The sequence below is a fragment of the Toxotes jaculatrix genome, chromosome 7 (genome assembly GCF_017976425.1).
Source record: "Toxotes jaculatrix isolate fToxJac2 chromosome 7, fToxJac2.pri, whole genome shotgun sequence".
NCBI lineage: Eukaryota > Metazoa > Chordata > Actinopteri > Toxotidae > Toxotes > Toxotes jaculatrix.
This window is the reverse complement of record NC_054400.1, coordinates 15,985,714-16,008,026: the sequence shown is the minus strand read 5'-3', so window position 1 is coordinate 16,008,026 and position 22,313 is coordinate 15,985,714. Positions and strand designations below refer to the sequence as shown.

At 39.7% G+C, this 22,313-nt stretch overlaps 1 protein-coding gene across 4 annotated transcripts in view; it reads left to right on the top strand.

The window, feature by feature from the left end:
- Window positions 1-22,130, top strand: part of LOC121184567 (EGF-like repeat and discoidin I-like domain-containing protein 3) — a 101,095-nt gene extending 78,965 nt beyond the window's left edge. For 3 of the 4 annotated variants that reach the window (XM_041042332.1, XM_041042331.1, XM_041042330.1), the window contains 2 exons: window positions 13,405-13,560; window positions 21,723-22,130. In XM_041042332.1, the coding sequence (XP_040898266.1) occupies window positions 13,405-13,560; window positions 21,723-21,872 (306 nt within the window). In that variant the 3' untranslated portion in view covers window positions 21,873-22,130. Of the gene's footprint in view, window positions 1-13,404; window positions 13,561-16,773; window positions 16,832-21,722 lie in introns of those variants that run through there. The other variant, XM_041042333.1, reaches the window with a different exon arrangement.
- Window positions 22,131-22,313: the final 183 nt, after the last annotated feature.

Genomic DNA, 22,313 nt, shown 5'->3' with positions numbered 1-22,313 from the left:
CAAGTGTTTTTGGTGGATTATGGTAAACATTACTCCAACAAAGAAATAAACAAGGTTGTAATGGAGTGAGAGTGTCTCTCACGGAATGTCCACTGACAGAAAGTGATGAATAGGAAAATTTGAAATAAGTTTTGTGTTCTCTACTAAACTGCAGAGAACAAATAGTCCAGTGACACACCTAGTCTTACTTATCATTTCCTGTTGCTATGCTTTGAGGTAAATCAAATCATGTGTTAGTGTAAGAACCAACACATGATTTGATTTATTTATTTAAATGTATTTAAATATCTGAAATAAAACTTAAAATTACATCAAACATTGTTATATTTATATACCTTATATTATATACCTTGAATAAGTTTCCACTGTGTAATGACATGTTGACATTGATCTGAGACCAAATTTGAGAACATCAGCTTTTCAAAGTAAAAAAAAAAAAAAAAGAAGAGCTCAACTCTGTACAGTAGCTACGCTGGGTGCACTGAGTATTGTGCAGGGAATGGATGCCTTTGCACACAGTGAAGCCAAATAAATCTGCAGACAGAAAAACATGTTCTAACTAATTAATGTTGTATTTTGTAATGTTTCTTCTTCTCCAAATGCACACATCTTGCTAAAGTTTCTCATGTGTGAAGAGAAAATTGCTCAAATAATCTGCATGTATGTCAAATTTGAGCACCACATTCTGTGGTGTTATGCCTCCACTGATCCATTCAGCACTGACAGACTTGTAATCCTTCTGCATGTAAAGATATCAGTTTAATAGTTAGCTATGAGCTGGATGTTGGCTGACTAACAATGTATTGTTACTGAAAATAAGATCTCGTATCTAGGGTCCCAGGTGTCTCAAATTGCATTCACCTAAGGAAAACTAAGCTTGTTTCCACACACTCTTGTTTTCTTTCATATCAGGAAAATCTCTTTTTCTGTCACGCAGCATCTAAACAAGCAGTTTAGGTGCCTGATACAACCATTGCCATGTAGGTGCAATATAGTGTATGTTAGAGTTAAGGTTCTTAATACTATCAGATATTTTCCACACAGTTGCGGTTCATGTCTGTGAAAATGTAATTCCATTATTGTTTGCCCCCATTTTTCCCTCCCAGTTTAGAAAAAGCTTAGTTCTCTATGAAACTGCACAGCTATGTAACTCCACTTTTGGCTACTGCCTTATGGCCCCGTGAGGCACAACACGATTTACGCAGAGCGCAGTGGTCATTGTCACCATGCCACGTTGTGTCTGAAAGCCCCATTACCCTTTTTCCTCTATTTCCCCAGTTTCAAGTGGGAGTTGCCAGTGCACTCTTTTAAGACCAAGAACCCTTGCCAGGATTTTGCAAACAAGGCCAAATGTGTTTGTTTTGTAGGCATAAACACAGTAACATGAAGCCATGTACAATGTAATTCAGTCACATAAATACCCTACATAATTCCATCATGTACATTCCTTGTCATGTATACATATACATCTGTACAGTAAATGATAAGGTATAGTTTTGTTTTTTTTTAAACACCATTACAACATGTAATTTAACATTGTATGGTGCTGTGTAGATGTGGCCTTGTTTAGACACTGATCAATCATCACTTCATTTGCAACTTGTTAAATTTATTTGTGGCCTGCAAAGGTTACAAAACAAGCTATGAAAGTAATTCCGTTCTGGTGGTTCATTTGTTATACCCTGTCTCCAAGGTTTTCACACTCAATTATCTCCTTAAAATGATAAATATGTGTGGTGTGTGGCTGTGGCACCCCGATAATCACCTCTGCCTCTGATGATGCAGAGTGAGCTAAAACCTGTCTGTGAAAACTCTGAAAGAACAACAGTAGCCCCTGTACAAATGATACATTGGTTCTAATGTCAAATTCAGGTTGCAGTCATCGTCACACGTCAGGGCACAATCTGGATAATGCAGTAATGCAGCTGTAGCATGACATCCTATTGTGCTGACATGTCATTTACATGCCTGACCAGGTAATTTAAGTCATCGCGGATAAGTGGACCAAAGGCCTGCACGTAGCATTTTTACATACAAGTTCACCTTTGTCATCAGGATCTGTGAATACTAAGACACAAATTCAGGATTTCTATAATTTTCATGTTCTACATAGGTGAACAAAGTGGATGTTTCCACTGTATTAGAGAGGCTTAACCAACAATGTAAGAAAAAAAAAACAGTGATATGGTTGTTGCTGCTTGGTTTGAAGAAGAGTAGGAACACGAATGAAAACACTCAGCTGCAGGCAGGATTAGAACGTAGCTGTTTTTTTAATGAAGGCAGTGCAGTAAAATCACAGTATCCCAGGAACTTGAGTAAATGTAGACTAACAAATGCAGAGCAGGGCACACATAACAATTAAGCAAATGACTACCGTGAGAGCAGAGGTTTGCATAGGCAGCTGCTGATGAGGTAAATTGTGGCAGCTTAGCAGGTAAGGCACTGCGTGGCACACGGGGGGAAAGTGTCTCTCTGCTGGAACACACAGGACCAAGGAGAAAGAAGAGTGGGAGACTATAAATGAAGCGCACTACAATTGGAGAATCAGCAAGGACACTGAACAAGGGAAAGAACGAACACCAGAGACAGACGCGAGCTTTGTGATGAGTTTGATCCACAAAGACAAGTGGAGAGACATAAGTAATGTGACCTATCACAGTCATCGCTGTAATAACACTGGCAGGAACCATCGACAGCCTCCTGCCAGTGTTATTACTCTAGCCTCAGTTTACCTGCATGCATTTCTTGATTGCCATCATCATAGTTTCTTTCCACTGGTGACAGTTGGTTAGAGCAGCATGCAAACTAATGGAGCTTCTAACATGATGACTACCATGATGGTCAGGGTGACACACTGACACACTGCCTCAAGAGTCCAGGTGTGAATAGGATGTTAGAACAATAAATGGCACTGCCACAAAAGTGGACATTCTGGTGGTAGAAGTTTGCAATCCTCAGAAAACTGTATGACAGAACTGGGTTGCAGCAATTTATACCCTGACTTTGGCAAAATCCATTTGTCCAGTTCATTACAGTCTAGAAGAAACAGGGACTGACAGAGTGATTTGGTCTATCATGGGAAAAAGTTCTTTGTGGATTTTGGATTGACACAAACACAAACTCGAGACATTAAATACAGTGCTAAACCAGAATAAGTGAAGTGATTATTGACAGCTAACATGGTGAATCAGTTTCAGTATCAGTCGTGTGTTTCCAATACTTTCCATCATTCACTTTTCAGCAATTCGGTTTAGTTGTGTTATAAAGTGTTCATCACACTGTAAACATTTTAAAGTATGTTTTATTTAACAGTGTAATTCATACTTCCAAAAGTGTAATTATCTAATAGTGTAATTCAAATTGCATAAATTAATATACTAAACAAGCTAATTACCCCAGCTGTTTTCCAATGGTTACTAAAGCTTCAGTGCGTGGTGACACTTAACGTAGAGCATTGTCCCCATGTGGAGTACAGGCTAGAGGGAACAATAAGTCGACATAATACAAGATTGATTCCTGCTCAGTGCCTGTGAGTGTGCATTTGTTGTAATCAAACCGGGTATTATCATTACACCAATTTTGCCGAGCACAGCTTCCTAATCAAATTGCTACCTCAAATACAGCTCTGCTCACAACAAACTATTTCTTTTAATCAATAGAATTAGCTGGGTGTTTGTTTCATCCATCCACAGAGAAGAATGGCTTTAATTTGTCCCATTGAAACTATCATCTTTTCGAGAGTGTTTATGCAGCAAAGATGAAGCGTGTCCTTTCTAAAAACGGAAAAGCTGCCTCAGAGAGCGTAAAGGCGTTGTTGCATGAAAGGATTTAAGAGGGATTTTGATCATCTGGAGTAGCAGTGATCATGTCTTTATTTCAAGAACAAGAGACTAGTACTTTGTTGAAATTACTTGCATGGGGAAATGGACAGTAAGACTTTACTGGGGACTTTCGAGGGTGAGCCGTCTTCTGTGTCCTTCAAGCTTGACACCCCCCCCCCCCCCCCCCCCCCACAGTCCTTACAACCATGAATTGTTAGGCATCATACGGAGGGTATCATCTTAAATCCAGCATTTATATTACTGTCCTACTATATTGATCTTGTTGAAAACAGATAAAGGCAATTGTCCCTGCAGATCTGACTATTCAAAGTTCTAATCACACAAAATACATCCTTTATTCTACCGGCTGTTCGCTGTTTTATCATTATTTGTCCTACTACTCTAACACGCATAGCTGAATTAATAGGAACAGCACCTGCAGCCAAGTATTCTTGCTGAACTAATTAAAGAAACAGAATGTTAGAGGGACAACGTCTCCAGGTGGTTTCTGTTGCAATCAGCGAGAGGCACACAACCATTTAGCTACAGCTGTGATGCTGAAAAAAGTATGAAATTTATGAAATACTGGCTCGAGCATACCTTCTAATCTGTCCGGCTACACTTCTGTGTATGTGAATTTCATCCCGATTCAACCTTCAGAGGTGTTATCATGACACTGTTTGTTATCCAGCACAACAATGGTAGAAACTGAGACATAGATTTTCAACTGAGCCAACAATTTGTCAGTGTAGATAAAAGCAAAACAAGTTGAACAGTTTTGTAGTTTTAACGCCAAGTTGCATCCCTGCTTCCTTCTGTTATCAGATATACGGCTACGTCTTTGTTGACAAGATCTGAGCTGTGGCACTGCCCACTGATACAAAACTTGGAAGCCAGGATAACAGATGTAGCCATGACTGCAAATTCCTCAGCCAGCACTTGCTTTTGCAGATGTGCCAGTCCAGTTTCAGAAAGGCGAGATCAAATTTGCACCACGTAGCCATGCACAGTGTGCATGATAATAAGACTTGGCAAGTTTTTAGAGTATGGAGGATAATGTTAAGGGGGATTGTTGTGAGTCATTATCCGTCTGACATGGAGACACATGTCCTCTGGGGCCCGTCTGACACCGGATATCTAAATGTTCACTACCTAGTTAGAGACTCTGTAATACAAAATTTATTCTAATTTGAATAGACATAAGTACAGTATGTTGCTTCAGAAATTCTGCCCGCAGCTATTGCTAATTCAATCATCTTCTGACCATTATCCAAGAATTCAAGAAGAATTTTAGAAAGAATCCACACTAATTTGAAAACATGCCTGATGTAAATTTCATTAAGGCATTATCATCAGAGCCTCATTTTAATCCTGTCCAATGTAGCTCTTTCTTTGCTCTGTTTTATTCAGTTTCCCTGCAGCTAGTATGCTGATTCAATTAGCTTCCAAATGAAGTTACGGAAGGGATGGTAAATCCATCTGCCTCCCTGATTCAATCGGGTGGTTTTTAGTGTCCCATCCCTCCAACTGTAATGTACAGGTCTGCTTGGAACCTGTGTAATGGTACTCTTGTTTTCATTATCCAAGGAAGCCATCTTATCCTTCAACACCACATCCTGATCCTCATCTCCCTCTCCCTCTCTCCAACTGTCTCTCTCCCTCGCTTCCTCTCAGCTAACGTAGGATGCATTTATCTGTTTTATCTTGGGATGATTGATTCATGAGTCTGCAGCAGCGCCAGCTGTAATCGTGGGATCTGCAGGAATTGTCAGAAGTGAAGGCGCCAGAGCTTAAATCAGTGCAGCAGAGATTGGGTCCAATGTGTTTTGCATGTGTATCTTGTGGTTTCAGAATGTCTCTAAGCCATTTCTTGACAAGCAGGGTATCCCCCACTGTCTTCTATAGGACATCTTTATGTTAGGCACTCAGGAGAGGATGGACCGCACTTAAGCAGCACTACAACATGCTAGAGTATGATGATTAATTCAGAATAGTCCGAAGTTAAGATAAGGCTCTGTGGAAAAAAGAAAAAAAAAACAAAAAAAAAAACTGGGCATTCATTCATATCAGGGTGACTGTTGTCTTTCAGAGACCACTTATGTCTATAATTGTTATCTATTTTGTAATTTAATGGTTGCCTTTTTTTATTGCGTGTGAAGCACACCATGTTTTTTGCGCAGCATGTGTGAGACTTTGATATGAATATTTTATATACCACGTGAGACACAGGAGAGGGTAGAGAGGAGTGAGGTATGATGAGCTGTGTAGTGCAGCAGTCAGAGTCGTAAAAGATTTTATTTTTAACTCACATATTTTGTAGGACCTTTTAAACGTGTATCATCATTGTGAGAACAGTTTAATGATCATTTAGATCATTAAACTATTTCAGGTTTTACACTTACTTAATATTCCAAAAGAAAGCATTTATTTCCTTCCAGCATGAATTACAGATTTGATTCCAGACAAGATCACACAGTCAGACAGACTACTTTAGATTTTATCAGTAAGTGTCCATCACGTCTAGTCACAGTGAACATTAAACAGAGTGTGAAATCCCCCAAGTCCCTTACTAGTGCAGCGTCAAGGCCGTTTTTTACGCATATGGATCCGAATCCCTCACTTCACTCATACTGACACGGTATGCAACCCGCTGGTTGTACAGATGCTGTTCTTCTTGCTGTAATAGCTCTAAATGATCCAGACCACCATGGTTGATTTCCTTCCTGTTCCTTTTGCCATGGCCAATTCCCTTCCTCGGTTCCTGCAACCATTTAGACTAAACTTGACATGTGGCTCCATCTGTTTTATGGCTGTGTGCTCAAAGTGACCTATTAGAATTTCAGGTAGTAATTTTTGTACCTTAATACACTGGGTTTGATGAAGGTCTGCCTTTGCTTTGGAGGAAAAAAGTAGGAATTAAATAATACTTTATTGTACACTTTCCATTTTGAAGCACTTACGGTGTTAAATTATAAATGGAACAAAGATGTCTGCAAAACAAAAAGCTGACCACGCAGGTCAGCATGCAGGTGTTTGTCGTTGCAAACAACACTTTGACTCTCCAACCATTCAAGCCACTGTGTGAGGCTGTACTTGGGCACAGCAGTGCTTTGAGCTAAATACTAATGTCAGCACGCAAACATTTTGATGTTGATCTTTAGCAGGTATCACGTTTACCATGTTCACCATCTTAGTTTAGTGTGCTAGCATGCTAACGTTTGGTAATCAGCACTAAACACAAACTACAGTTGAGTTGCATGGTAATGTCACTAGTTCAGCAGTTACCCAAAGTTATTACAATTAATTTTGGGGGTAACATGAATGTTTGTGCTTTTACAACAATAGGTCTACATGTGATAGTTGTCAAGACATTTCACTCAAACTTCAACCTCACAGTGGCTCTACAGGAAAAGTCAGGGGATCAGCAGTGTAATTAGGATACATCCTCTGGGGACCATGAACATCTGTGCCAGTCCATCTAGTAGATTTTCACTGGATAAATTAAAGTAACTTGCTGCTGAAGCTAAAAAAATAAGTTAGGTGATCACCAAAGTCAATAGAATTTAGCCCGTGGGCTCCATAAATATCTGTTCTAAATTACATGTCAAAAGTCGTGGATCCATCCCTATGGGCATGCCGCTAGCATGACTGAAAATGCTTGAATTTTGAGGATTCTGTTTTTGAAAGGCACTTATTTTGGTCTTTGCAGCTTTCTTATGGTTATCTACATGCAGGTTTTATTCATTATGCATTGAAGGATATTAACACAAACATAAAGATGGAAACTGTAGACCTTTTTAAAGAGAATAAGAAGGAATTTAATTTCAGTTACATGCATCATTCCATGTAAGAATAGAGCAGAGCAGAGGGGAGGATGTTCAATGCATAGCAATGCCTGTGCCATGTGAAACAAGTTTTTACAAATTTGTGTGCCTGCCATCATTTTGCAATTCACTATCAGTCACTGCACAGTGCTTTTCTCTTATTTATATCTCCAGCATTTTGGCTGTAAGATGTGCCTTGACCAGCCAACCAGCTGACGTTTATAATGCGCTGCCAAAACAAGTCATCTTGCCCTGTAACAAAGACATCTGTCCTCATGTCAGCACAGCTCATTCCACATGGAGATGTTTCTTTCAGCACAGTGTTTGACTCACACACTCGCATGTTTAGCAGTTTCAAAAACACTGTACACAAGTCAAATTTCAAACAAAAGAGAAATTGTTTAACTTGATGCTGGAATGTCTAGCACAGTATGATGTTTTCTCTCTGCGACATTGCCTTTATGATCCTCAGTAATCCCAGACAACTGAGTCACACTTCTGTCTGACTGTCTGCACACCTTCCTTTCACTGTGTGAGCGCTCAGCAGGCATTTATACCTTCTGACATCGCACCACCCCATGTGGAAACCCTGGTCATAAGAAGTGTCGATGCGTGTGTGTGTGTGTGCTGAGTGTCTGCAGCATAAGAGCTTTAGTGAAATTAAAAAGAGGACTTAACATTAATGTCAGACACAGGCCTTTGACTTTGTGCTATTGCATGGAGCCCGTTAACATGAAGACTTTAATGTAAAATCCAACGCAACATGATAAAAACCATGAAGGAGACAAGCAGCCACATACACACAAAAAATGATAAATCACAATACTGTAGAGGAAGAAACAAGGAGAATGAATGTTTGTGTGTGTGTGCGCGTGTATTGTGAAGAAAAAGCAAGAGATAGTGAGTCATAATGTAGTGATGGTGGGTGAGACCCCTTCCTGAGAAAAAGTAAACAGAAGTGTATATGAAGGTTGTGGTTAACTGAACTGTATAATTATATAAATGATACTATCTGTGGTGACAACAACAGTAAGTAACTGTGATATTTAGTCAAACTATCATTCTCTCCTAAAAATGAGCTGTACATTTCCAAACAGGGTATCTGCTTATTCAGAATATTTAACTTGAACCCTGAGGCATACAGAAATCTTTATCTGTCAGGTGAAATGTGTGGATTAATTTGTAGATTTTCATCCTAAAACACTTTCTTGTTTATTAGCAAACATGCTCAGTGCGGCCTCATGTTACAGGATACCTGCAGCCGTAAAGGTGTACTTTCACCGAATATTTAAATCTGGCCATGAACAGGCTGTTAGCTCTTGAAAAACTTTTTTTTTTTCACTTTAACCTGCAGCTATTTATAAACAGCAACCCAGATTTTTCATTTTAATAAGTCATTAGGGTTCTTCGTCCAACGGGCTGAGTTTGTGAAAGGCTACAGGCTGTTTGTTTGCTACAGTAATGAACAAAACACACAAAATTAACTATTACAAGTTTCAGAGTAATTCATTTGGGCTGAAGTGATTTCCGTGAACAGCTTTAAATATGCTACGCACAATCTTCATTTTTACTTTCATGGTTCTGGGCCCATGTGCTTTCACACAAAAAAGACACACATTTCACATAATAACCTTTCAGGCTCAGTGAGACTCAGACCCCTGTTTCATCCTATAGAATTGGCTCAGCGAGCTCGGCTGTGTGTGGAGCATCACATTTTCAAACTCAGAAAGGTGTCATGACACAAACAGGCTTTTCTGCACTCTGCAGAGAAGGGCTGTAGTCAGTCAGCCATTTGTCTGGAAATTGTCTGCCTTCAGCCTCATCCCTTGGGTTTTTTTAGTCACTTTGGGTTTGCTTTTTGGGTTAAGGGGCTTTTCTGGAGATGGTAGGTTTGCAGCAGCACAGAATATTGCGCTTTGGCATGTGGCAAGTAATACTGTGTTCAGGTAGCAGGCAGATCTAACATCTCATGTAAAAGTCCATACAAATGGGATTCAGAATCAGAGTCAGGTCACTTCTCCTGAGGCCTGAAACACACTGATGGTACCCACTTTTCCCTCCATGTCAACTAACAACAGTGATCGCATGTGAGCATTCACTATGGTTTTGGTGTCTGGTCAGTGACCTGACTGGTGTCTGTTGTTGTTGCTGCTCCAGTTGGAGTCTCACCAAAATACGAAGTGACTGTGGATGACTGTTTCTACGACAATTTAGTTTTTCACTTCTATTAAGTTTGGGGGGACTCACAAGAGATACAGAAACAGAAGGTCAAAATCAAAACCAAAGAGGCAGAGATGGCTTAGACTCTAGTAAAGCTCCAGAAATGCTGGATCCTACATTTCTCATAGGGAAACTCAATGCTGTCTTTAAGACCCTCCCTATACCTCCTAAATGCCCACTTCTTTCAGATCCCACCCCTCCAGTTTCTAATGCAGACTTTCTTTTTAAACTTTTGACATCAACATGGTTTCTTCTTAGGACTTTGACCAGACCTTGTGCTTTTACATTAAGCATGATAAAGACTGTGTGTTGTTATGGTGATATGGCCGGGCATATTGTTTTTTGTTTTTTTCCATACTGAGCAATATCACATGAAGCTTACATTAAAGATTTTTTGCATGAAGCAATGTTTCAGTGTATGATAAAGACAACAAACAGCTGTAGGTTTTTCCGTGACTTCCTGGGGAAACAGGAGCAGTGAAACAGTGTTGTTTTCAAGCTCTCAGACCAGCTTTAAGCTTTAATGTTAACTGCCCTGTTGTGGGGTTGATGGGCCATAGCACTGTCCTCACGGCTTTGTGAGTTGTGTGCATGCGATTCTGAATTGTGCACTGTGACCTAGGTGGAGAGTATAAAAAACATGCATACACAGGCTGTGAAGATTAAATGAGTCTTTAACACATACGATTAAATTAGCACAGCTGGAGGGAGAATGTCAGCAGGATACTGTATGTACACATGTGCTGTGTGCATAAAATAGGAAACTGGGCCTCGTTTGACTCCTTATAAAGCTGCCTCTCACTGCATTAATCTCTTTATCCTGCAGTGGCAAAACCACTTCAAATAGGGACATGAGATTTACACACCAACTCTTGTCTTAATGAGCAAATGAGATGAGTGTTTGTCTGGAAGAAGTGTACAAATGTCTCCCCTTTGCACATTGTCATCAAAGAGAAGTACAAATAAGTAATTGACCTTGTCTCCCTGTTCGATGTGCAGCTGTATTGTTGGGAAAACTCGAAGCTTAGATTAGAGCTACGTGAATCTTATTTTTTAATCGCAGACACAGCAAGCAAAATCCTTAAATTGATTCTCGTGTTTTATTTCTTTGGAACATCTATGCCACAAGCATTCAGAGGTTGCTACAAAGACTTTACACACTCCTAGTTTGTCCGGGTTAACAGCTCATGGTGGAGAGAATGGGGTTGAGAGTTTGATGGAAAAAGAACAGAAGGCGAGGGCTGGAGGAGAGACCTTGCTTTAACAAGCTTATCTCGCTCCCTAATTCAGTTTGGGCCATCAAAGTGTTGAGAGCTGACGTCGCTAGGGGCGGTCGTATTTTTTGACCGCTACCTGTGACAGCAATTACAGGTTCCCCCTTCAAACGTGCCTTTGTTTTGGTGGCAGATTAGACTGCTTGGCTAGAACGAGATTTACCTCAGCGTTCTGCAACTGGAGCATAATCAAAGCCTCACAATGCGAGGTGTCATGCCCCTCTAAATCAAGCAGGCAGCCCGTGCCACTGTTTCTTTCTGGCCCCTTTAACCAGGGGTTTGTTGTACCATTATTGTCGGGACAAACTGTATATACCTTTAAAGAACAGAGCTGTTCTTTCAAGGTATTCATATACATCACAGGAAAATATACCACACTGCTGCCACAGAGACAGAAATGGGCACTACTTTACACAGAAGGAGAAGCAGTGCCAGCTCCCATTTGAAGGAGAAACTTCATAAATAGTGTATTCATGACAAATGAAGCATGTATACGTTGTGTGCAGCATCTGCATAATTGCATACCTGTAACCACAGCATTGTTAAAAGTTAAATTAAAAAATTAGTTTGATTTGTTGTCAGTAAGGCATGGCTTTGTCTACATGTGTGTCAGGACTCAGGTCTGTGCCTGCTTATGTACACAGCAGGGGGTCTGCATTTAAGAAAGCCCCTCTAATACCCAGGGAACAGTCCTCAATCTGAGAGTAGCTGGGAGGAGAAAGAAGCTCTCGAGCAGTGTTGAAACCTTATGAGAGATGAAAACTCTGAGTGAGCCCATTCACATCACAGCTCAGGAAAAAAAAGAAGAATTGTTTTGGGGCTTATAACATATTGCAGGCAATAAAAGAGTGGTGCAATGTGCCGAGATGCACTGTGGTGTTTTGCAGTGTCGAGACGGGGTGGTGGAATGAAACTGAGCCCATATCTCATGCATTACTTCAGTTTGTTTGCTTATTTGTTTAATCTACACGGGGCCCCTATTTTGTTTTGTCAGAGCAGTGTGACACACTATATGTTGGCCTATGACCAGGCCAATTAGTGTGATGTATGGTTGTCTCGGTGCTGTGTATATTCAGCACAAGAAATAAATCTGCATGCTTATGTTTTTCTCTCTTGCTCTCTCCGTGCTTCTAAATTTTGCCACCATCTTCCCAGCAAAATGCCAGCTCGCACCCTTTTTTTTCCATCCTATATCGACTGCAAATTGGTGCAGCATAGATGTATGTGTGAGCCACTTTTATACTGACATTTTGGCTGTTAGCATTTTGAGGTTTTAGAAATATCCCAGGCAATGCTATCAATTATGCACATCTTCTTTTTTTTTCTTTTCCATCATCATAAAACAATGTGCTCTTTTAAAGAAAGCGAATCACATGGGAAATTATGGAAATTTCACACCCTTAATTTCTCATCACTTTTGATATTTCGAAGTGTTAAAGGGTTTGTTGCTGTGTCCAAAACAACAATAAACATTTTTGTTTAATGTGCAGCAGAGATTTAAAAGGTATTTCTGCACAGTTTCCATTATGCTGAGTGAACTCTAACATGATACAGCTACCTTATGCTTATGAAAAGAATCGGTGGGAGTGACTGATATTATAATACTACCCTTGATCTTCCGTCATAATATGAGCTGTTTGTTGTTGTTTTTTTGTTGAGATTGTTGACATACAGTCCATGGAAATTGTTGACTTTTTCAACTTATTTAAACAAGCAAACATTTGATCCTTATTGAAACTATGCCTACAGATAAAGGTGATACACAGTACAAGTCGTCATGCATTTTTAGCTTCAGCTCGAAATCAACCCAACAGCGTTGCACACTTTTCTAAATAAAGACGTATAATTGAACCCTAAAACCTCAACAAAAAGGAACACGTTCATGTGTTGACTTCCCTAGCACCCTTGCGCTGCAAATTGTTTGCAACAAATGCGAATCTATTAAAAATTAACCTAAATGGTGCAGTCTGGGTCTCAGAAGCTGCTGCAGTGTGTGATTTCTGTTTTGCTGAGGCAAGGTTGTAGACTTAGCCTTGTTGTTCAATATTCTGTGAATAATTGAAACTGACTTCTTGCGCCCAGTGTCTTTATACAGTAAATCCTCTAATAACCTTTAAAAAAAAGATGCTGACTAGATTCTAGAAACTAGAAAAACTAGAAACTTTTTCAGTAGTTAAGTTTCTTGAGCAATGAAATTTAACTTTATACTTTCTTTCTCTGTTTTCTGCTTTCGTTCCCTACTTTTGTGACCTATGCTTCTCTCAGGTGGACTTGCTTGTGCCGACCAAGGTCACAGGAATCATCACCCAGGGAGCCAAAGACTTTGGCCATGTCCAGTTTGTTGGCTCATACAAAGTTGCTTATAGTAATGATGGAGAGCGGTGGAATGTATATCAAGATGACAAACAAGGGAAGGACAAGGTAAGTTGCTTTCACACCACATAATGACTAGGATGACAAAGCCAAACAGGTTTAAACAGGTCTATCAGCACATTGTCTGACAAGACTCTATATTCAGATAAAACACGTCTCTATTGACATGAATGCAAAGCAAACATGTTGAAAAATACAGTGGAATCATAAATGCATGCCTATGGGCACTGTGAGTACTGAGGTTTTGAATTATATATAACATCACGAAAGCAAGGGGGCATTCTGAGGGAAACTGTGTCAACAGAAAAATGCACATGAAGGACGGAAACCTGAAACAGACAAAAATACAAAACAGCAGCTGTCAAAAAAGACAGGTATTAAGCGTGAAAATGTCTATTTTGGAACCCGTCTGTTTCTCCTCTTCACTTCTCCTTAGCATCTCCTGATCTGCGGCTCCAGCTGAGGTTGCCTGGTCTGTCCTATTCCCTCTCTCTGGTTTGGGATCAGATAAGACTGTGCTGTCAACCTGGCCTGGCCAGTGCCATGCTGAAAATCTTGTTTACGGCCCTTCAACAAAGTACACATGTCCATTCCAATCGCCCACGACAACAGAGACAGTGCAGGGCCGCAGCAGCCGCTCTGCTGATAACTGCAGGCAGCAGGTTATAGCTTGAGCTGAAGCCCCTTGTCTTTCAGATATTGGTGGCAAGAGAGGGAGTGTTTGCTTTCCTCTTACTATGTTATTGAAAGATAAGCCCTACCTCTTCTGCTTATTCATTTATTGTTGATGTGTTGAATGTAGAACATCAAGCTGAGCTGAGATCTAGCAGAATTCACACATGCAAATTGCACAGAAAAGCAAATACTGCACAGGTGCTTAAAATCACTCAGAACATAATCCACTGTACAATATGTTCTGTTTCAATCTGCATTGTAGCTCAGGTCTTCATACGAAAGTACCTATGATCATATGAAGAATGCGTTATAGTGTAATTATCATGTTTAAACTTGTGGAAGACATTTGTATGAATAATTAACAGCTGATGTGTGTAAAAGATCTCCTGAAAAAAAATAAGTATTTGACAGTGTAAAATTTGGTCCACATTATTTGAAGACTGAAAAGATTTGTAGTTGTAAGTGGAAAAGTTTTTGTGGATAATTCAATCTGAGTGCTTGTAAGATATTCAGATGCAGAGAGAATCCCGACATGCTCGAGTGGAGCCTTTTTTTTTTTTTTTGTGCCTGAGCAACCTCTGTGATGAGGTTAAACAAGCACAAAAAACTACCAACTACTACTACGCTTGTGAGGCTGCGAGTGCAAGTTTAGACCCTTATTTGGCAAAGTATTTGATTAATAATTGAAGACAGATTGATTTAGATTTTGCTAGATTCAATCTTTAATGCATATTGGCACACATTCATGTATTTATGCAAATCTCTTCCCCACATTTAAAAATAATAATCCAATATGAATCCAATGTGAATAGCTTTCTAACGGTTTAAAATCCTAAAAAAGTCGCTAATTTTCCATAATGCTTGATTTCACAGTTCTACTGCAGTCCATGCCCTGCAGTCTGTGCACATAAAAGCATCAGATATGATGTCTGGCTTTCTTGTAAAAACTGATTCTGAGCAGTTTGTAGAGGTTGTGTAGTAACTTCAGCTGCCATTTCAAAGTAAGATTTTTATTTTGTTTGGTTCGGTGTAATAGATCTAACACCAAAACACGACAGCACCTTGTTAAAGTAAATAATACCCCTCAATAGCCAGATATCACTTTATGCCCTTTTCCTTGTTATGGAGCCAGTGCAGCAGCCGATGGTCAGAAATATTTTCCATTTCTGCAGTCAGTTTCCTTGCTTGAGGAGTTTATAATCTCAACACCCATGATGATCTTTGAATACGGGCCACTGCAGGCTCAGCATGATTTTCACTCAAGCAATCTCAATACTGAGGACTGGATACCTTCCAAAGGCCTGGCAAGTATCATTTGAGATAGCAAAGAGAAGGAGAGAAAAGGACTGGTGACATCTCAGGAACCTATTATGTTTATTATGTTTTATTTTAAAATCTCATTTTCAGAAGAAAGAGTCAGTGGAGCGCAGGACTTTCATGCAGCTACGCATGGATTTAAGAATTATACCAGACAAAAGCCATTTCTACAATCATCTATAGCCTTCGCAGTGCATAATTCAGAGCAGAATCAAGGATAGGCAGTTAATCTGAGTGTGCTCTGTATTAGAGGGCAGGCGTGTTTAGCAAGACTTCTGAAAATGTCAATCAGTTTGTCCCTAGCGGAGCCAAGGGGCTGTTCAGATGTACGATTCTTCAAGGTGTTTTCCCCCTTCAGTCAGCTGAAGCAGCCATTAATGCTAGAGGACACATTTGGCTGTTGGGCTCCCGAGGGTCCTTCTGCCACACCACAATGCTTGACTTGGCAGGGATATACACTGTTTGTTTGTGTGTGTGTCTGGGTGTCTGGTTCGGGCACAGTGGTAGAGGCTTGTAAGTATTCTTCTCAGCTCCCCCCTCCAGCTCCTGTGTGGCAGAGGCTGCAGGCAGTTACATCTAGATTGAGAGAGGAGGCTCTGTCAGAATACAGATGTTGTCAAAGCGGGGCACAGTGACACACACACACACACACTCCACAGTATCCCTCAACAAAATCCATGGAGTGCCTTATTTGCCTTTTCTTTACACATAAATCCCAAATGCCCACACACTGCTCTTATAAGTGACAAGTAACAACATAGTCCATCGTTTAAACATAATTAAGCAGGGATACATTCCATAATTATACATTTTGGCTTGGCCGCATTCCCACATGCACACGCTTTCCACACCTGGGTCACTACTTTGCCTGCTCCTGCACCACTGTTCTTTCCTGGGTGTCAATATTTACTCAGTTGATGGGGGCAATCAAGCACAAAAGTAATTGATTTATGTTTAATAGTGTTTCACTCAGGTGACACAGGGTTAATTAGCCATTAGAGCCTTGAATTCCCTCCAGGTCAGAAGGTAACTGAATGTTAGACAACTGTGAATACAATCATCTTGAGATTAACCACTGATAGTCATATCTTCTGTCTCTACAGTCTTGGAAAATATTGGCTGCGAGGTTTAATGCAGCTCAGGATTAATAAAACACATAACTAGATAACATAATCCCAGCTTCTTAGGAGAAGTGACTAGTTGTGCATTTCAGCTTGATTGAGTGTAACTGCCTCTTTTATGTCTGCACTCTTCTCTTGACCCTTTCAGTGAAGACGGGCTGAGTTTTCCTGGTATCACCTCGGCTGGCTCAGACAACAAGAGGGCAGAGAGCAAAAAGATCTGAGCAACCTGCTCCCTTGACCTGTGAAGCAGGTTTAAATAATAGTGAATGGGCAGTGTTGTATCCTCCAGAGGCACACAAAGCATACCTTAATAATGCGTACCAGTGACTCCAACTAGCCTGGGAAATCAATAGGTGGGAACAGAGTTGTTGCTCCTGGGTCAGTCTAAAGACACACAGAGAAATGTGCCCTGTATGTTTGTGTCTTGACCATTGAATGATATCAATCTATGCCATGTAAAAACACCTTGGATGTGCGTGTTGATAAAATGCCAAAGGGTTTTTGGTATCAGTGCTGCTGCTGCCTCTGAAGCGCTCAGCTTTTTTGCCTCCGGAACTATCAGCAGTGCTGCCTGACTTTGGCAACAGAATTCAACTTAAACTTTTAATACTTTAAAGTGAAAAGCTACCACATTGTTAAAGTATTTCAGTTGCCAGTATTTGGCAGCTTGCACAAATATTACCGCTCAGCTCCACCTGTCAGTTGCTGGTGTCTCTTCCTCTATTTTCCTAATGTCAGGCAGGCTGACCACAGGTCAGACACAGCAGGCTGGGCTTCAGCTGCAGTAGCTGACTTATTTATACTCTGCTCTATTTGGATTTTATTTTCTCATTGCTGCATTGGGACGCAAATAAAATCTATTATTTCCTCTGCTTAATGAAACTTAAATGTAGTTACAGCAATTCGATTCTTGGGCAGTTAAGTCACAATTTACAGCAACCTGTAGGTTCTGCTGCTGCTCTAACTCAACCAGTAAGTCTGCTTTCATTAAGGTTTAAATCACCAAAGCAGAATCAGCCATAAGTAGAAAATTACTGATTTCTGGAATATTTTTGGTAACAACAAAAAAACTAAAATTGTCCAAATTGGATCCACTGAAACAGTTCAGTAGCTGTTTTGCCTAATGGACTTTTGGTTACTTTGACAGTGAATTTTACTTAAAAATGTCACTGGATAGTATCATAACACAGCAAGAGGGCCAGGAGAAAAATGAGTGGACCCGCAAATGCAAGCAAATTAAATTACAGTTGTGGTGTCTATGGTCTATGGTCAGAAATCTGACTGGGGCTTACACACACACACACACACACACACACACACACACACACACACACACACACACACACACACACACACACACACACACACACACACACACAGAGTGACAGGCTGGGCAGGGGTCGTCACAATGGTTGTCACAATAGAAGAATTTAAAAGCTCATCCACCAACCTGATCAGCACAGAAAAAGATATATTTTAACCCACAATACAATTGTTCCATATTTATAGAAATTTGGAAATATTCTTCATTAAAGCAGTATGTCTGATCATTTGCAAATAAAATAAATCTATATATTGACAAGTTTTCAATTACTCTTCATAATGTTTGTACATTGCATGCTTGTGGGGCTTCCGTCGCCTACTTACATGTCAACAAATTTTGCTGGTAATTGCTTCCACCCTATCTTTGCATTAGAGTACCTCCAGTTTAGGTATGTTTAATTTCTGAAATGACATTTTGTTTTTGTTTTCTTTCTGCCTCTGAATTATTTGATACACTGAGAGTTATTTGCAGATATTGGTTGTGGAGGATACTTTCATCACCTTGCTGATCTCTCCCTAACATTATTTGTCCTTTTATTGGGATTCTTCCCATATCCTGTTCCAGACAGTTTATTTTAGAGACACTGCATCTGACACTGTGCAGGTCCCCAGACAGTCTAGGAGAGATTCTTGTCATATTTCAATCAGCTGCTGCTTGTGTGGCCTTCCTGTCCTGCCTTTTATATTGTGCTGTTATGTGCCCTGGTTGTCACATTACAGTTGTGGCGACACTCCTGGAAGTGGCACATTTCTCTCTATCCCGTGTCAAATGTTTACTGCGTTATTCTAAAATACAGTAGAAGGTGAAAAGAAGGAGTAAGCACAGAGTGGTTTAGAAAGTTGGAGAATTTTATGCTCTATGCTGGGTTTCAAAACTTGACTTTCTTCTGTCTAGGTTTATTATTTTATCAGTGTAAGCAATATGCAATTGGGAATCACTGTCAAAAAGCAATGAAGCAGGTGTGGGCCAGAGCAGACGGGAGAGTCTAACCACACCACACAGGTACTCAACAACATTTAAAAATACTCTTCAGATTAACTGTTAAGTACCTAATACATATATACAGAATATATGGAGAGCACAGAATTACAAAATAATGAAACCAATGCTTTTTGCTCTCATTATCAAGCGCTTGTACTAAAAAAGCATCCAGGACATTTAGAGCAAGAGGGATACAGTTTCTTCTGCTTTTCTGCAGATGCAAACTTTGTCTGACTACAGTCTCAACTCAATGCTACACTATAGATGAGGAACGATAATGAAAAAGAATGCAGGATGAAAAGGTGGCCTGCTCCCCTTTATATTAGACATGAAATAAAGAAAGTAATGAAAGTGTACACCTGTCATAGGATTTCAACTTTAGTCCTCAGTTAGAGAACCTGAAAAAAAAAACACTGAAAACAACAATATGTGTCAGATAAAGAACATTTACATTAAAGTAATCATATCAAAGGAAACACACACACACACCCACACATGCTAGGAAGAGGAGGCAGAGGTTTGATATCCTGTGACAGTATTGCATATTGATCAGGGACACTTACATCTTATGTCTCCAGCTGCTACTGGATAGTCAAATGGCTCATAACAGTATCTATTACATGTGAAAACACATATATGTCATATATGTCATACAACTATATGCTTTGGTGAGAATCATTTTATAAAGGTTTTAGAGTGATGAAAAGTGGCATTAGGCTCAAAATGAAATGGAAATTCCAGTTTTAATGTTTCAGGTTTTTTTACAAGCACCAACATCAAACATGATACCTAGAGGAAGGTATTATATAACAGCCTAAATATGGGTTTCATTCTCTATGGTGGCAACCACATAAAAAAGAAAATAAAAAGCAATATCTTGTTTGTTTGAGCTTCGTATTTTATCTTCTTAAGTCATCTTAAGTTCTATCTGAAGAAAGTTAACTGCAAAGTTTACTTAGGTTTTAATATAATGGTTAACAAATAAATTCCAGCTTCAAGAGCAAATCAAAGTCAACATTTCAATAATTTGATTTTCCTTTAACTTTTGTTTAATTTTTTACCATCATGTGCTTGACTCAATCATATTTTTATTCCTATTTTCATAAGATTTTTGTGGTTATTGTGAAGGTGGATGAAATTACGCGCTGCTTCATGCAGGTAAAATAACTACAGTGTTATTTTCTCTAATCTTCTCAACTGCAGTGTAAAACAGATGTACTTAAAGTTTGTATTTCTGTCCTTCACCAAGCACAGAGGCTGGAATGCTTAAAACATAAATTTTCTAATCTCTTCGCTGACCTTCTATTTTGGGATACACAGTGCTGTGTAGTGTGTGAATATTGCATCCAGCCACACAGAGTCTAAACTATTTTTCTTCAAAATCCCTGCTGTTATTTTTGGTGCATGGCCTTTGTTGTAGCACTTGTCATAATGAAACCTTTGAGGTGATGTTTTGACTGTCTAAATCCAAAACCAGCACCTATGATTCTTTGAAAGGGATTTAGTTGAAGCTTTGCTGTAAAAAAGGTCAACCCCCGTCTCCAGCACCTGCTTGGATTTAGCCCACTGATTTTCTATTCTGCACAACAGTGGATCCCATTACATCCCAATTACACAGGCATAATCATGTCTGTTTAAATTAAATGATCATATCCTGCAATGAAGCAGTCCCTGTAGATACATTTCTTCCTAATATACTTCATTCTGCTGTCTATTAAGCACACCCCAACACAAAGCTTCTAAAAATCAACAACAGAAAACACGTCCCAGTATGACAATTATGTTTGTTTGTGTGTGGCAGCTGGTTAATCCTTGTACTGGTGTTTCAAGGCTTATCTAAAGGCTCTCAAATGTCACAGAATCGGTATAAAAGTGGCACATACACTGAAATCTCTCTCCTGACAACTTTAATGCATAGTGCAAATACAGTTACAAGAAAATACAGATACATTTTCAGTACTTTCAGTGAAGAATGTGAGGGTAGTTGGAAGTTTTCTGGAGCCAAAGCTGGAGAAACTTTTCTTATCTAGCCTTTTCTTATAATGGCAACATTTCTGGCATTCACCAAAGCTTTTATTTCAATGCCAAGGTGAAAAATTTGAGAAAATGCATGACAAAATTGAAAGAAAACAAGACCAACAAGCATAGGGCGCATGTTAATAACAGCCCTCAGTGCACAAGAGAAAACAACAGTAGATGTCTGTCACTAATTGTGAAGGTGGGTCTTCCAGCTGTGCCACTCTAACAACGCACAATTTTCTGTAGGGGGAAAACTGCTGATGCGCTTGCGTGTGTGCCGCATAAAAGAAAAGTGCCAAGCACAGGGCTGAGTTCAGAGAATGTTCTATTACTGGCAGTGTTCGAATTGAAGCTCTGATTGGCTGCACTTAATTACCTATTCAGGCATGAGGCCTTCAAAGTAACTGGAGTCAGGAGAAATCAGGCAGCAAAAAAATGCACCATGGAATGTTCTGCACCTGCCTCCCAGTAAAAAAAAAAAAAAAAAATCGGATTTGGTTTCTGTGGTTTTTCACTGAAGATATTTTTCCACAACATGTTGACTCCTGAAGCATTTGGTTACCATTTTTTGAGCCTTAAAAGCCTTTGAATATTGCCGCAGCATTAAAATTAATTTTTCTAATTAATGGGTTTTCATGGTGGTTTGTTTTTGTAGAGAAAATGCAGTCAAGCAGATAAAAACCTGACTCGTGTTTCTGTCTTTGTGTAAAAAAAAAAAGAAGAAAAGAAATTTGTTTAAAAAAAAATCTTCCATGCTCCGGTTTTTACAGGTATTCCAGGGGAACTTTGACAACGACACACACAGAAAGAATGTGATAGACCCACCCATCTACGCTCGGCTCATCCGGATCCTTCCCTGGTCATGGTACGGCAGGATCACTTTGCGTGTAGAAATACTCGGATGCACAGAGGAAGAGTGAAGTCCTTTCCTCCATCTTTCTCGCCATCACCCCCTGTCCCTTGGCATACTGGAGTATCTCACCCAGTATTTTAAAAATAAACTGTGCAACCTGTAAAAAGAAATCAATTTCCAAACGGATTTTTCAAGAATAGGTGTTTGGTTGTGGTGGGTTGCTGTTTGTTCTTTTGTACAATGATTTAAAACCTGCCCCTGATCCACTTTTGTCTTTTAAGTTGTCCTCTTTAAAGTGTGATCTTTGTCTTTTTATTCTTCAAGATTTACCATCCTGTTTGGAATGAACTTCTGTAATATATTAGGGAGGGGTGGGGTTAGGGGGTGGAGTTGGAAAAGGGTGGTGGTGGGGGGGGTGCTCTCACTGTGGTTTTAACCTGTTGCCATGGAAGCTATTGTACAGTGTCACTTTTTAACAAAGATGTGAAATCTGTCTGCCGTGCTTCAT